This window comes from Lycorma delicatula, chromosome 3, assembly GCF_047948215.1.
Source record: "Lycorma delicatula isolate Av1 chromosome 3, ASM4794821v1, whole genome shotgun sequence".
NCBI lineage: Eukaryota > Metazoa > Arthropoda > Insecta > Hemiptera > Fulgoridae > Lycorma > Lycorma delicatula.
Window position 1 is genome coordinate 110,294,500 of NC_134457.1, and position 16,333 is coordinate 110,310,832.

Sequence of the window (16,333 nt, forward strand, 5' to 3'; positions counted from 1 at the left end):
CTTCTTTGACCGCCATAGACCGCCTTTGTATCCAGCGAGCAAGTGGCTTGCTATGTGGATTGAGGGGTACTCGAGGAGGAGTCGCTCTCAAATCGTCTTTTTGTCGAATACGCTTCGAGGATTCCCACGGGCATCTTTTGCCCGGAACGGAAAATCATCTCCAAGCGAGGCTGTATCCGGTTTGAAGAAATGATCCTGGCTCGGCTGACTGGTGGGTTTTCACCAGTGGAACTGGTGGCTGTGATTCAAGATTACTATGCCACAGCGGGTGTTTTAATTTTTTTGTAACCCTTTCCGCAATGCTTACTTATGGACGGACCACATCACTCGCCTCAGGGCGGCAGCATGGGAAGCCAGAAGATCCCTCCAACAGACCATGAAACGAGATATTCTGGATGATCAATTGATGGCTCGTCGTCTTTTTGTGGCTTTCAGAGGAGCGTGCAAGGCGGCAATTAGAAAAATCAAGGACTGCTGGCGGCAACTTTGTGCTGCATTGATAAGTACCCATGGGGTACCCATACACCCCATACTGTACCCATAAGTACCCATGGGGGACTTTGGAATGGTTACCGGCAATTTTGGTAGACGGGATCCGGTTCTAACAGAGGAACAAGTCTTGGGGGCTGTTCGAAGCCTGTTTCTTAGACGGGATGATCCCCCAAAGGAGGATACTGTTATTGATAATCATCATTATTTAGGATGGAGTAACTGCTGCAGGCCGGAAAGCAGCTGAAACTTCATACGAGTCTGGGGCCAGATGGTAACCCCACGGAAGTTGTACGGATACTTGTGGAGAAGTCCCCAGTCGAGCTGCTAGATCTTTTGAGTGGTCTGGTGCTCTTGATTGTATTCCTCATACGTGGAAGAAATCCCGTTTGGTACTCCTGCCGAAGCCGGGCCAACGAGATGTTTATCGCCCGATTTGTGTGACTAGCTCGATTTGTAAACTTCTGGAGAAGGTGGTTGATGCTCGTTTGAAACGGGTCATTGAACTTCATAGAGGATTGTCTGAGCTTCAGTATGGTTTCCGAAGAGGCAGGTTGGCCTCCAATGCTGTGAGACATGTGAGTTGCTTGATCGAAGAGACAACAGTCGGGACCTGCCACATTCCGCTTGTTATCCTTCTTGATATTCAGAATTCCTTTAATTCTGTACGTTGAGGAGCGGTGTTGCAACTCTACCGGGCTAAGCGGATTAGTAGTGGCACGAAAAAGCTTATAATACGAGGTGATTGCAATTGCCAATGACGCCATTTGTTGTGCGCATGGCTGGTTGCAGGATAGAGGGCTGACAATCTCCCGACAGGATATCATTCCTATGTCCAGCAGGTAGACGGTCCTTACCTCCACTACCAATTAAGATTGGTGACATTCTTATATTTCAGGTGAGGACAGCGAAATATTTAGGCGTGTAATTGGATCACCGCCCCTCCTTCACCGTGTATGACCGTGAGGTATCAGAGAAGGCAGAAGCGATGTTGACTGCCGTGAGGAGGTTATTAGGATATTGCCGTGCTATATCTGATTAATTTACATGGGTCATTCAACAGAAGGATAGGGCTGCTGGGGCAACGAGGGGATGAGGGACAGCTCTCTGATGAGCTGCTATTCGTTTTTGCATGCACAGATGGGTAGCAGTGATGAGGCACGGGAACTCTCTCATCCTCTTGAAGAAAAGGCCATAGACAGGGTGAGAATGCTCTTTTGGGTGTTCTCGTTTAAGGCAAACAAGGCATAAAGACCGAGTCCCGGCTCCTAGGGTGGGGAACAGGAACGACATAGTCGGACTTGGTAACCCTACCTGGGAATTAGAGGCAGGCATTAATAGTTAAGATCCAGCCGGCTAGTTAGAGTAAAAGGACACTTCTCCGGATTGTGTCGTCTCCCTCCGATTCGAGGGAGAGGGGAGAAAAAAAAGGTTTTATCTAATCTCCAGTGATTGTATTATAATTGTTTTTTTCTCTTTCTTTTACTTCTAAAATCATAAAAAACAAACTACTCTTTTATAATGTTGTGACTTTCTATTCAACTACTATTTGCAGTAATTTCTGACCGACACATCTTTTAATCGACATTCTGTGGTTTATATCGATGTGTTATATAATATTACTTAATATTTATTAGTATATTTTATTAATTTGAATAAAACAATACATAAAGAAACAAAGCTAAGTTCCTTTAATTGACTTTAATTTTTTTCTGGGGGTTACGCATAATATATACACAGTACAGCATAATTAATTTTTATTTAATTTTATCACTAAAAATTATAAATGATACATTCTTGTGGTATTCCTTATTACTGTACTAAACTAGTGAACAATGATTATTATACCTTTACATAGAAGTGTATACATACACAGTACTGCATATATTTTATTGAGTTTCCAGATTCACATATACTTACTCTCGCAAAAAAGAGAAACATGTTAATCTCATTTGAAATATTCGCTTTTTAAAAAGTTTCTCTGGCTTCAGGGTAAAATTTTTATGAAAAACTGAAAGTGAATGCAGATTTCCAGTGAAACAAAGCATTCTGGTAGGCGATGGAATGTTAGAAAATATTACAAATACACAGAAAGTTTAATCCATCCCTCTCGGTTCTAATCTTTTTATTAGAATTATAGTAATTAACTTGCGCCTAAAAAGAATGATTGTCTTCATTGCAGGCAATTTATTCCTAATAATTTTATAAAAGTGCTTGGTCATTCAAAATAAATCTTATTTCGTTTCTTACGAAATTTGTGAAAAAAATTCAATAATTTAATACTTTAAATAAAAGCTAAATCACTGAAGTGTTTCATATTAAAATAAAATCGTAATCATTAAAATTATTTATAATCCCCTATGAAAATTATGTATACGTTTTGTGTGTGAGATAGACCATAAAACTGTGTTCATGTTGTTAATACAACCAAATAATTTCTTCATTAATCTAAGCCTATTACAAAAACATAATTAATGTCATATACTTCCATAAAAATGGCAGTAAACTGAACAAAAAACAAAAAAGATTTCTAAAATAAATCGCATTTGCTCTGTTTGTTCATTATTAAATTATGTACATTATACTTTGACAATCTGAAACCAAGTTAACAGATAAATTGTACAATTAATTTTATTAAACATACATTTATTATTAATTTATTATTGACGTACAATAAATTTTTACTTTTTTGCATCAAGCATGGTTGTCATGACATTCAGAGAAATTTTCTGTCAGCAACACCTTAGATCATAAAATATAAATTTTTTTGGGTCAAATATTTTTATTAATAACATTTTATTTAAGCTAATAAAGAATTATCTTCATAACGATTTATTCCTTGCACAATGTAGGACCTCATTAATCATCATTATATGATTCGATTGATACGTATTAAAAGGTAAAATTAACAAAGTTTGGTTCTTTTTTTATCATTAATTTGTAGGTATGCTTGTACTTCCTCTAAATCTTCTTCCCAGTAATTCTTGTAATTAATTGTAATTTTAATTCTTGTACCTGAATTTTTAGTAATTCATTTCTTAAATTATTTTTTGAATTGCTAGAAAAGCAAAGTGGTGTTTGGTAGATAAAAGTTGAAAAAAAAAACTTGTTGAGGAATAAGTAAATTTTATACTTAATTTTTAAATTTTAATGTAAATTTTAAACGTTTCCTCAAGGTTGGGAGAACTAAAACTTAAATATGTTTTCAAAAAAAAATCTCTCCTAGAAAAATTTTCCCAAAAAATACTATTTGCTAATAAAATAATATTCCTAAAATAGCAAAAATCTTTATAAATATTTTAATTGATATTCAAAATAAGTTCCATGGAATAAAATGGAAATAATCTTTATATTTTTTTTAATTTCTCGATTCATTCAGAGCGAAAAAAAGTCATTAGATTACATTTACCAGTAATATTATTGATGAAATTTTCGCCCAAAAGTTATAGTTTTTTCAAATATTATGGACTTTAATATATGCTAGTTTAAATTTTTGTTAAATAAATCCTTGTAGCAAAATATTGTACTTATTATTTTAGAAGAACCGGATTTCAGAATGAAAACTGTCGATTAAAATATTCTGAAGGATGTTTGCTACATCTAACAATATAAAAACGTTGTAAAGCCTACTGTGGTAGATGTATGAGAAGGATTTTTATTTTTTGTTTTATTAATACATATTTTTCAATCATTTTTTTTTTTTTTTTTTTTTTGTAGAATAAGATTAATTACTATGCTTGTTTTATTTTCACTGTTTAATGATGAAAAAATTGTTAATAAATTAATTTTTATTTTCTATAAACGGCCGACGTGGATGTTAAATTACAGGACTAGCTCGAATATTCATCAAGGTTTCAGCCCGACACACAAGCACAAGTTTAAATCGTGGATTAAGACAAGACAAGAGACTTTTACGAGTTCTCATCCTAGCCTAATACCCGTGATAGTTAAGTCAATAGAAGCCAAAGCCCAGACTAACTTCACGCCGTATTTAACTGGGGGTAGCTAATTCAAACACTGGCGTAATATTCGTTCCCGTTGATTATTTGTTTGCATCATTAAACGTGTTATATGGATGAATTTCCTCACAAATTTAGTAGGAGGGGATAATTGTGTGAAGCGACAAATATATGTGTATGGTTTAATCTGAATTCTGTTACTCTATTTTAATATTTTAATTATCTAATTAAATTAAAAGAAAAATACATCTAAATTTTTGGGAACTTAAATAGAAATTAATTTTAATTATTTATCGAAAAAATATGTTCGTAGACACAAGTACTTACTCAAGTAAATATTTTTAAGTTAATTGTATCCGAACCTATTCAACTGCTACAGTTGTTTAATATTTCATTTCACCGAAGTCTTAAGGTCAGCTCAAACCGATCCGATTGTTCTTACAGACAGTTAACAATAAATTTGAAAATTTCTGTTGATTATTTCAGTCCGAATTAACAGCAATCAATAAATTGCCTTGCAAAAATTTACTTTTGCTTTTTTTTGTTTTAGAAAACTGAAAAAATAAGAAAATATTACAGAAAGTAAATAATTTGCCTCAGTTTTGCATATATTTGATTAAATATCTGTGCTTTTAAATTCGATACAACAAAACAGCCCACATATGAACCAAAAATTGCCTAAGAAGAAGAGCGAATCAGTTTAACGATAATTATTAAATTGTTTCTGCTTTCAACTCCATCCATTAAATACTCGCTAATGTAAATAAAATATTTCTCAACTGTTGATAAAAGTGGAATTAATAATAAAAAATTTGTTTTCTTTTCCGATTAATGAAATCAGTTCCTGAATTGCAGACGGTTCAATTTTTTAATTTATTTTCTTAAGCAATGGTAAACCGATATCCGATTACAATCACTAAAAATTATTAGGAATGGTTTCGTACCGCAATGAAATATATCAGTACTGGATTTTAATTCAAATCCAGAACTTCCGGATAAAACGTTAAGACGCTACACCCAAACCACCACGGAGTTTGGAAAATGGTATTTAGAAGAAATTTACATTGATATTTGATTAAATACAATATAAAGTAAATTATATTGATGGAAATGAAGCCAGAAGTTGCTCAAATTTTGTCAACAAGATTGACATTTGAGGGGTTTTCCAGTAGCATACTAATTCATATATAACTTATCAATTAGCGTATACAACTATAACTGCAGTTATCCAAAGATTAAAAGAATGATTGTTCTTATGTACATAGTAAATTACATATGAAAAAGGTAAACTACATATGATAAACTTCATATGGTAAATTACATATGAAAAAGGTATCTAAATTCTATTTATTTTTATTTTATTTTTTCATTTGTACTTATTAAATATCCATTTATTTATGCAATAACTACCGGTATACGCCCACTTCCAATTATTTTTTATTATGAAATAATATGTATAGCGTATAAAAAATGAAAATGAGTGTAAACACCATTGAAAAACAGTATTAAACAATATAACGTATTCATTATATGCGGGAATGTTATATACATTTATGTTTTAAATATTTTTTTCATTATTATTTTGTTTCCCAATATTTATTTTATTTCAAATGTATAGCACATTTTCGTTATCATTTATTGTAAAAAATGATTTCTCTATTCTTCACTATACATAGAAAAAGCAAATTCGTTAAGTAGCTTACCCTCTTTGAAAGCATAAGCCTCAAAAGGGAGGCGCCTAAAGGGGTTTTACAATAGCACATTTTGAACTGAACCATTCGTATCGGATTTGTGCAGAATCTCACGAACATGGCTTACGTGATGCCACGTTTTGAATATTAATTTAAAACAAAAAGACATCAACGGTCTGGGTCATAATAAAAAAATCTAATCCCTGACTAAAAACACTCAGAATGACAGTTGATAACGATTATTCATTTCAAATTAAAATTTGCATCGGAATAATATTTTATATTATATTTCCATGTGTATTTATGAAAGTATCAATGAATGCGTGCGCATGTATATGAACACTATGCTATTAGATTAAAAATATATTCGTATAATACACAACTAGTGTATATTTTTATAAATGAATAATATTATAAACATTTTTTAATTTTATTTTATTTTACTGACCTTTGCTTTAAATAAGATTTGGTTTTGACCTTTCTATCAGAGTACACAGCAGTACTTTGGCTTTTTTTTCCCAATATTAAAAGAAGTAATGCATTCGTTATTCTCCTTCATTTACTTTTATCATTATAATGTTTACAATATACTGGTATGTGGTTTATAGTCTTTTAAATATCCTTAATATTTTTTTCCAAGGGATGAATATAACAACACATCATGAGTACGATATGTGATGTATGATATATAATAACACATTTATTTAAGTTTTTTCAAATGAAGATACTAGCATTATAAATGTAAAGCAAGCGTATTCTAAATGATGATTCACCTCTATCTTATTTATAAACACCTACAGGCTAATTTAAACTGTCGTAACAACTTTTTAAAATTGAACTAGTGTATCGTTTGGTGACTTACAAACGTAATTATTTGAAAATTATTTTAAATATAGAGGCATAAAAACAAATGTCTGATGAACGCTTAGATTATCATTTATAGAAGATAATTTAAAACCAACTGAAAGTATCTTAGAACGGAAATATCTGAATTTGATCATTGTGTTTATTAACTCGTTTCTCTCTACAACGTCGGGTTAGCTTAACCTTACTTACTGTAACTTCTTTTTTTTTGCCAGATAACAAGTTTTACGGTAAAGTGAAACAATGAATTATAGCTATTCTCAAAATGTTTTATGTTTTTAAAAAACAGCAACGGTAAAATAAATTATTAAATTTTTATGTTATATATTTTTTAGATAAATATACTATAAGTGTATAATAATTATATGTACTTTAATATAGAATAATGTTATCTATATTACTACAGTCAACGCTCGATTATCCGCGTTGCAGCTTAACCGCGATGCCGGTAGGAAAAAAATAAAGTTTTCAAAATTTATAAAGAAGCCAAAAATGTTAAGTTCTTTCATCGTTCTGTGATAGGTTTAACTCCTTTATTCATTTGTTACTTGAATGTATGCTATTTTGAATATGATAATGCTGTACTATAGTTCATTGTGGATATGATAGATTGATAGTTCATTTTGCGATATTATTATGCTACTCAAACTACGAAGTTCAATTAAAAGAAAGTCTTTGCAGTTACTAAAACAGCAATCAATCGCGACTCATTAAAAAAATAATAATCTGGAAGAGTAAGATGCACATTTTATTTTTATTTTTTAAGGTACTTAAAAATAAAAGGTTTAGGTATTTTTTTCTTGTTAGTTACTTTTTACTCCGTTACTTCAGAGGATGAATGAGGATGATATGTGAGAATGGAATGAAGTGTAGTTTTGTACGGTCTCGTCGACCACTCCCGAGAAGTGTTGTTAATTGTAACCCAATTACTAAAGAACACCGGTATCCACAGGTTCTTTAGTATCTACTAAAGAACACCGGTAAACAACACTACTACTAACTCTGGTATCCCTCTAGTATTCAAATCCGTATAAAAGTAACTGCCTTTATTAGGATTTGAACATTAAAACTCGCCACTTCGAAATCAACTGATTTGCGATGACGAGTTAACCACTAGACCAGCCCTGTGGGCTCTCGTTAGCTAATGTACTTTTAATAAGTGTTTATTTGTAGTACATACACTACAGTATGTACAATTTATTTACGTACAGTATTATTGATATGTTAGTATTTTGAATGAACTTCTGGATATTACTTTTACCTGGTACACAATAGTAAAACATAGTGTACTATTATATTTTATTATTTACCGTCACACATTAACATAATAGAGCATCTAAATACTGTACTGCAATACAGTATTAGGTCATTTTAACACGTATTACGTTACTAAATATTAGTTTTGGATCAACCGCGATTGTGCTATGATTTAGGACTACCCGCGATCCTCTTTCCGGTTATTATCGCGGATAATCGGGAGTCGTCTCTATTACTGTCTATATATAATTAGGCCGGCGGAGAGTGGTTTATCTTCTCTCGTTTATCTTTCTAATGTTTAAGTACCTTTTCATTTATTATCTTTTAAATATTCGAAATTTTTCTTTGTTATCATTTATTGATAATTTTCGATTTTTGATTTTTCTCTATCATTCTTTTTGAATACGTATTTAATGGAACAGCGTGTTTTGGGGTATTTGCGGAATCGTAGTTTTATAAAAATGTGAACGAATGTAGTTTTCCAGATGTAGAAAATTTAATTTTTTTTAATGTTTCACAAAAAATACTTACTAAATTTCACTAAATATTAATAGTTATAGCAACAGTTATAATGAATTACTTATTTAAATGAGTTAAAAAGTTTTATCATTCTCCGCAAAATTTGTATTGCAATTTTGATAACGAAGAATCATTGTCTCGTTGTAAAATATTATAACAATAATCTTTATAATAATAAAAACTAGAAATAATAGAAACAGAATTGATATTTATCATCTACATGGATGAGAAACTTTCAATAAACCTAAAGAAATAACATTAGGGGAAGTCAATGGCTTGAATATTAATGTACGTTTAGATAATAGGTCCTATAACTTATTGACTACGTACAGAATTTATGATTCCAATGTTGATAATTTCGTTAATGCTGTAGAAATATATTACGAAAGTATTGATAGAAGTAAAGCTTAAATTTTTCTTGGATATCTGAACATTAATATATTTTGAAACGTGACTACTGAGATGGACACGAAATCAGAAAGATATCTAAGAGTACTTGCGATGGCAGGTTTTGTTAGTTGTACAAATATTTCTACTAGTGTGCAAGGAGATAGTGCCACATGTTTGTACCACATTTTTGTTAGACATCCAAACATAAAGGAAATAAAATCTGGTATTGTTAAAACGAGATTTATGGATCACTATAGTGTAGCTCTACCTACACTATACACTATAAACTGTTTGGAAACGTTTTTCCAACAAATTTTAGTACAACCGCAAAGCAAAGTAAATTCCATACGGGCAATAATTTATTATTTAAACACTTCCAGATGCAGAATTGGGGCAGTAGTTCATGAGCCGGACATAACGTAAGTATGGATGAGTATTATGGACTTATTAGCGATTGCGAAAATAAATTTAAAAAACAAATTAGGACTGAAAGAGTAGGATATACGAACTTAAAATCCTGGATAACAAAGGATTATTAATTAAATCACCTAGGAAGGGTGATAAACTGAGTAAACTTGTTTTAAAACAAGTTTAACCTTTAACCTTGAATTATGTAATTATTTTAAAAAATACACGAATATTGTAGTTTAATTAGAATCACTAAGAGGATTTATTTTAGGAAAAAATTAAACAAAGCAGGTTCAAATTCAATAATTACCTGGAAATTTACTCACCACGTAATCAGAATATTCATAACGTAATTTATCACGTAATCGGGATGACTAACCGTAGTTAGTAAAAATGATAGAGATATAACCTACAAATTTAGGGAAACATTTGTTTTGCTGACGATATCTGTGAATGATCTTATTTTTCTGTGTGAAAAAATTACGCCGTGGGTCGGTCCCTGGATACGATCAAATACTGTATTCCTTTGTAAAAGAACATATAAATGTTTTTCTCAAACCCTTTCTACATATTTGTGATCTAAGTTTGTTATACGGTATTTTCCCTAAAGCCTTTAAATTAGCAAAAGTTTTACCACTGTAGAAAGATAACGAATACACTAGCAGGTCCAACTATCGTTCCATCTCCTTACTAAATGTATTCACTGAAACTTTGAAGAATGTAGTAAAAGATCAATTTTCCAGACACTTAAAAAGATACAATATACTAAAAAACATTCAATATGGGTTTAGAGAAAGTAAAAATATTAATGATGTGCTATTTGAATTAATACAATTATTAATACAATAAATACAATTATCATATTTGCAATATACACAAATATAAGGCAATTAATAACTGAAAAAAATGATTAATTATGTTTTTTAACATCGCTGTGGTATTTGACACTGTATACAGGGAAACATTAATGAATAAACCACACGTAATTGGCGTTAGAAATAGGGAACTATCTGGATTCAAACCTATTTTGAGAACAGGAAATAAATAGTAACATTTTTTGGCGCCTGTAGTCATATTAAGCATTTTACAAATAAGTAGCCTGGGGCCTTTACTATTTCTTATATACATATAAAATATATCTCAAAAACTGATATCAGTGGTAAAATGTTTCAATTTACCGATGACACTGCTATATTTTCTGAATGCGATAACTGGATTCGGTTTATCTTCCACTCAACGGAATCTTCAAAGTTGAAACAGTGGTTTGATCATAATTTGCTTTCTTTAATATATAATATTCTAATGAAAATAAAATTCGTACCTCTTTCCGTAAGAAACAAAAACGATTCAAGACATTACAGAGTAAAAGTGCAAGTTTGTAGTTACGTTGTGAATCAGAATTGTAGTTGGGAAGAGATCGAAAAAGTAAACACGTATGAATATATGAGTTTAAGATGGGCTAACATGAGTTCCTCATATACAGCGTATTACAGTAAAATTGCGTAAATAAATGTTCGTGTTCCGACAAATAAATTAATATTAAATACATATGGATTTGAGATTATTGTATTGCACTCATGTCCAATCACTAATTTTTGGGGGTATTACTGTGTATAGAGGAGCCTAAAAATCTATAATAGAACCGTTGAATGGCAAAGGTTTGTAATGAAAGCCGCCCTTAATAAGAACCATTTATATCCCAGTCTTTTCAACAAATTTAATGTTTTAATAACAAACAGCTATTTATTAAGATGTTGCTCATCTTTGCTTATAGGAATCAACAACTAATTTTCGAGACTACTGTTGGCGAACACAGTACACGCAGTATTGCAAGGAATGCAATCCACGGGAAAAATGTTTTAAAGATTGTACATTAAAACAAATTGATAGTATAAATTTTCATAGTTGCCAAAATTTTGCTTAGAAATATCCCAAATAATCTAAAAGTATCTGATGCAGTTGTCATTTTATTAACCTATAAAAAGTAGATTAATGAGTGGCTTTTAGAAATTATACTGCAAGAATCAGATAGCATCATCCATTCCGCGTTTAGGCAATTGAAAATAAAATTGTAATCTTTAATATTGAAACTTATAAAAACAAAATTAATTAGTTTATATTAATGAAAATTATGATGTCAAGCTCTGCTTAATTTAATGGAATAAATTTAATTTGATTTAATCGAGGGGAATGAAATATTTTTCAATAAGCGTCTTTTTAAGAATACATTTTTCCTTAACAAAATGTTTTTTTTCTAAACTCTCAAGTCATTCTAAATGATAGAATGATTTTATTTATACTGTGTAGACAATTGTATAACGGTAGTTATTTGTACAGGTGAACATCTTATTTAAATAAAAATTTCGTGAAATAAGTTTAGAATTGATGAAGAAATAACTGCTCATGGGAATAGTACCTCAGTTTCTAACCTTCGAAACTGTTATTAATAACGCATACGACTTACCGAGTCGAGTATTTTGCTTATTTTACAATATGTAAAATACTATTTTACAATATGTTTTCAATACGTAAAATACAAGTGTAAGTGATGTTATAGCAACAGAGCAACAGAAGAAATTGTTCCCAGGTTACGAATTTTTGGTATCTGATAAATTTGAATTCATATGGTGCTGGTCAACCTATCTATAATTTACGATCCTTTTTCTGGCCGAAAAGATAAATAGCCATTATGAGGTCGTCCTTCTTTTTTTGGAGCTTTCCCAATAATCCCAACAAGAACCATTTGTAGTTGTTCAGATCAAACGCTGTACAATACCATTTCAAAGAAAAGGAATCAGAATCTACTCGTATAACAACAAATTGCCGGCGTTACGTGGGAAAAATTAAACACTACTATAAGAATAATTTACAAGTACACCGCTGTATTTTTAAAAAAAAACTTTCTTTTGATATGTTTATCTTTTTGTTTAGATGAAGGAAATTAACTGTACAATTTTTCCTCAGCAAGATAAATAAATCATTAAGTCAAACTCTGAATAATTTGGGTCTGTAACTGCTGTATCCAGGTACGGACAGTTAATTACACACCTGGAGCACTTTATTTTAAATATATAAAATAAAGAGCCGTTAGGGAATCTCTCATTAAAAATTCTATTTAAAGAAGTTTTAGAGGAAGTGCAGTAAACCCAACTTCTTTTTATAACTACAAGCTCTTTTTTAAAATATTCATCGTACAAATTTATCCGCTGAAGTCTCCTAGTTATAGTTTTACAATTTATTCATTTACACTAAAGTAAATTAAAAATAATTTTAAAACAACTATTTGATCATGACAGCTTACTAAAACTGCTCAGCTTAAAACAGTTAAAAACTTCAGATATTACGCTAATCGAAAGGTTCAAAATTACTGTGGCTTACGTTTCACCGGTAAAACTGTTCTCTCTTGCTTTGCATAAAATTTCTTTAAAAAAAGACTGTGTTTTAATTAAGGATTGGATAGGAGAAAGTAGAATGAAGGTAATTGTTTTTTTTACAATGGATGTCAGTAACTAAATGAAGATAAAAAATACTTAAATATTCTTTTCTTTTTAATAAAAATTTAAGCATTAATATTACGCTCTTTATTAAAATTAGGATATCATTTCTTTCTTTTATTTTTCAGTGCGTAATTAAATAAGTAATTATTTTAATTATTATCATGAAAATCGTACTGTGGATTTTTTTTAGTTTTTTTCCTATTAATTGTTTAATTAATTTTTATATTATTAGTATTAATATGAAATCCCAGCGTTTAAGTCAAAATTTTGAAACGTACAAAAGAAGCTAATTTACATATACTTTATTTAATACGCTTTATTTAATACGTTATAATTTTTTTAGGTTTCCTTAATAGAATAAAAATTATGTTGCAAATATATCAGCAAATCTGTTTAAAATAATATCTGTTTAAAAATAAGTTCGATAAATAAAACGAAAGACTTAACATCTTCATATAATTCTTATTATTATTTGGTAATCTAGACCACCTCCTGACATGGAGGTTACACGTAAGAGAGAAACGGAAGCAAGTGAACATTAATATCAAGAAGATGTTCTGGCTTTTAGGCAGAGATTAGCTCTCTCTGTCCAACAAGTTCAGAGTAGGGTACTAAATACAGTAGCACAGTCGCCAGGTTTGTAAAGAATAGTGAGATAAACGAGCATCCGGGTATCCCGTTTGTCAGCGAGAAGACTGGGCGCCTGGATTCGTATTACATATCACGACTGAATTCGCATACTAATCATCTTGCTTTGAGTTTAATGGACAACGGAGGAGATAGACCGTTGAAAAGGCTCCACCTACTCGATCTATGCGACGGATATCGAAAATTGGAATGATGTGCTTTCTTGGATTAATATTATGACTGTTGTTATTGTTCTATTTTATAGTCTACTGTTTATCTGTAGTGACCATATAGTGCATATAGTGTAAGAATGAGCATAGACGTTGCCTGTGAGGCGACTGTCGCGAGTTGTTATTCTAGTAGCGAGGAGGATATATTGCATCTCGAGTCATAATTCCCCTTTTCCGTTATTTACTATTCGTGTTACTACAGGAATACACTGGACTCTCTATTAGCATTAGTTGTACATTCAATTTATTTGTCATCAGTAATTTTTTATTATCTATTTTCATTTTTACTTGTTCAATCTTAAGGGATATCTTTGGATGATCCTCTTTCATTACATAGTGTTTTATATGATAGTGTTTCATATATATATGAAACACTATCCTGACATGGATAAAAACAATTTGTTTTACATATTCCACGTTTGGAATATGTAAAACAAATTGTTAGGGATGTAGGATGTAGAGGGTATACTGAAATGGAACGACTAGCACTAGATAGGGAATCTTGGAGAGCTGCATCATACCAGTCAAATGACTGAAGACAAAAAAAAAAGTTTGAAACGTATGGTTGTCGTTGTTTCAAACGTAAGTTTGAAACAAAAAAAAACGTATCTGTGTACCTTTACACAGCATAGTAATAATTCTGGGATTTCGCATCCATATTACCAAATTTATAATAACGTAAAATACGAGTAAATAGAGCTTTTCAGTTTGCTTTCACGTACCCAGCTGGAAATCTTATGTAATTCGTGTCAGATTGCATTCAATGATCCCATAGTACATTTTTTGAATTCTTTGTTAATTTTTCAATACAATTTGCCAGTGTTGTATATTTAATATTTAAATAGTTTGTATTTATTTATAAGAATTTGTAATATATTTTGGTAGACAAGACCAACAAATTTCACAAGCGATTGGTTTTCATGTCAACATCAAAATAGTTCTATTTTTAAAAAATAAAATAACAATATTTTGTGCATATATATATATATATATATATATATATATATATGCGCGCGCGCGTGTGCATATAATAACATTACTTTATTGGGATATAAGTGGGTAGCTATGTTTATTGTTTAACATCTACATTGTACTCTGTCGAGTGACAGAGTACAATGTAGATGTTTTACACTCTAGATTTACCTGTTCAGGAAGTTAAGTGATATTGATTAGAAGCTAAAAGCAAATGATATCTATAAAATAAAACCTGTGAATCAATAAAAGCAATAAAATAATCTTTAAAAATTAAAAAAATTTAAATTTTTGAAATCGGTATCAAACTGTAAAGGACTTCCAACAGGTTACTAACTGAAATGTGAAAATATTTATTATTAAATATTATAAAATATTATTTATTAAATAAAAATAATTTTTCTAAAATAACTCTGAAAAAACCATATATTACAATCGATCTTTATTAAATTATCAGATCATCTTTCAAAAGAATAAATAAATTATTATATCTATTATAAAATAAATGAGTCAAATATACGGTAATAAATCACGGTATGATTTCAGACAGCTGGTTTTTCTAACTCAAGCAAATACATAAATTCAAAATGATATTTTTAAAATTAAAATTTTGTTTAATAAGTTTACATAGTCACTCTTAACATATAGACGAAGGATTATTTTATATCTTGTTAAATAAATTTCAAACCACATTTATGAATTAAATTAAATTGGTTTTATTCCTCTTTCTTTTTTCGGAACCACTTTCGGTTTAATTAGTTTTCAATCATTTAATCTATATTTATTTAAATTATATTCATTTTATATTTTATATTTATATAGATTTTCCAAGTGTTACTCAGTTTTATTTCAATTATTATTTGTATTAATTTGTTGACAATTTACTATTTATACTTTCCTTATCTTTTATAATTAATTTCAAAAAAATCATTGATTTGTGTGTCTGTATATATATATATATACACGCGAGCGCACGCTCACACACACATACAGTATATATAAAATAAAACTTCAAAAATACGTAATGATTTTTACTTCACTGAAGGGTAAAAAATAAATAAAATATCACTGGTGTGATCAAATGTTAAAAAATATAGTAAAATAAATATAGTAGTATAAATAAACGATATTAGTACCTGCTTGTAAGTGTACCTTTGGCTAACTAACTATTAGATATCTATTCACCAAACTGGTACAATTATTCTTTAGTTTTAAGAAGGCACAACAATTGACTTACTACTCAAGTTCGTGTATGACATTTCTCCTATTGTAGTCATCTAAAGTAATATAAATTTAATTACATATTCAGGGTACCTTGCGGAGCATTAATAATCGAAAACCCTTCAGACTGAAGTTAGCCGTACAACTAAAGTAAAAAATAAATTCAAATTAATACAATTTTAAAATTAAATTTTCATTTTTTTTAAAAG

The 16,333-nt window shown here is 30.2% G+C and overlaps 1 protein-coding gene across 1 annotated transcript in view; it reads left to right on the forward strand.

Moving 5' to 3' along the window:
- Positions 1-550: 550 nt before the first annotated feature.
- LOC142321194 (lachesin-like) overlaps positions 551-16,333 on the forward strand; it is a 207,160-nt gene continuing 191,377 nt past the window's right edge. The window contains exon 1 of the mRNA XM_075359189.1: positions 551-707. Coding sequence (XP_075215304.1) covers positions 551-707 — 157 coding nt within the window. The remainder of the gene's footprint in view (positions 708-16,333) is intronic.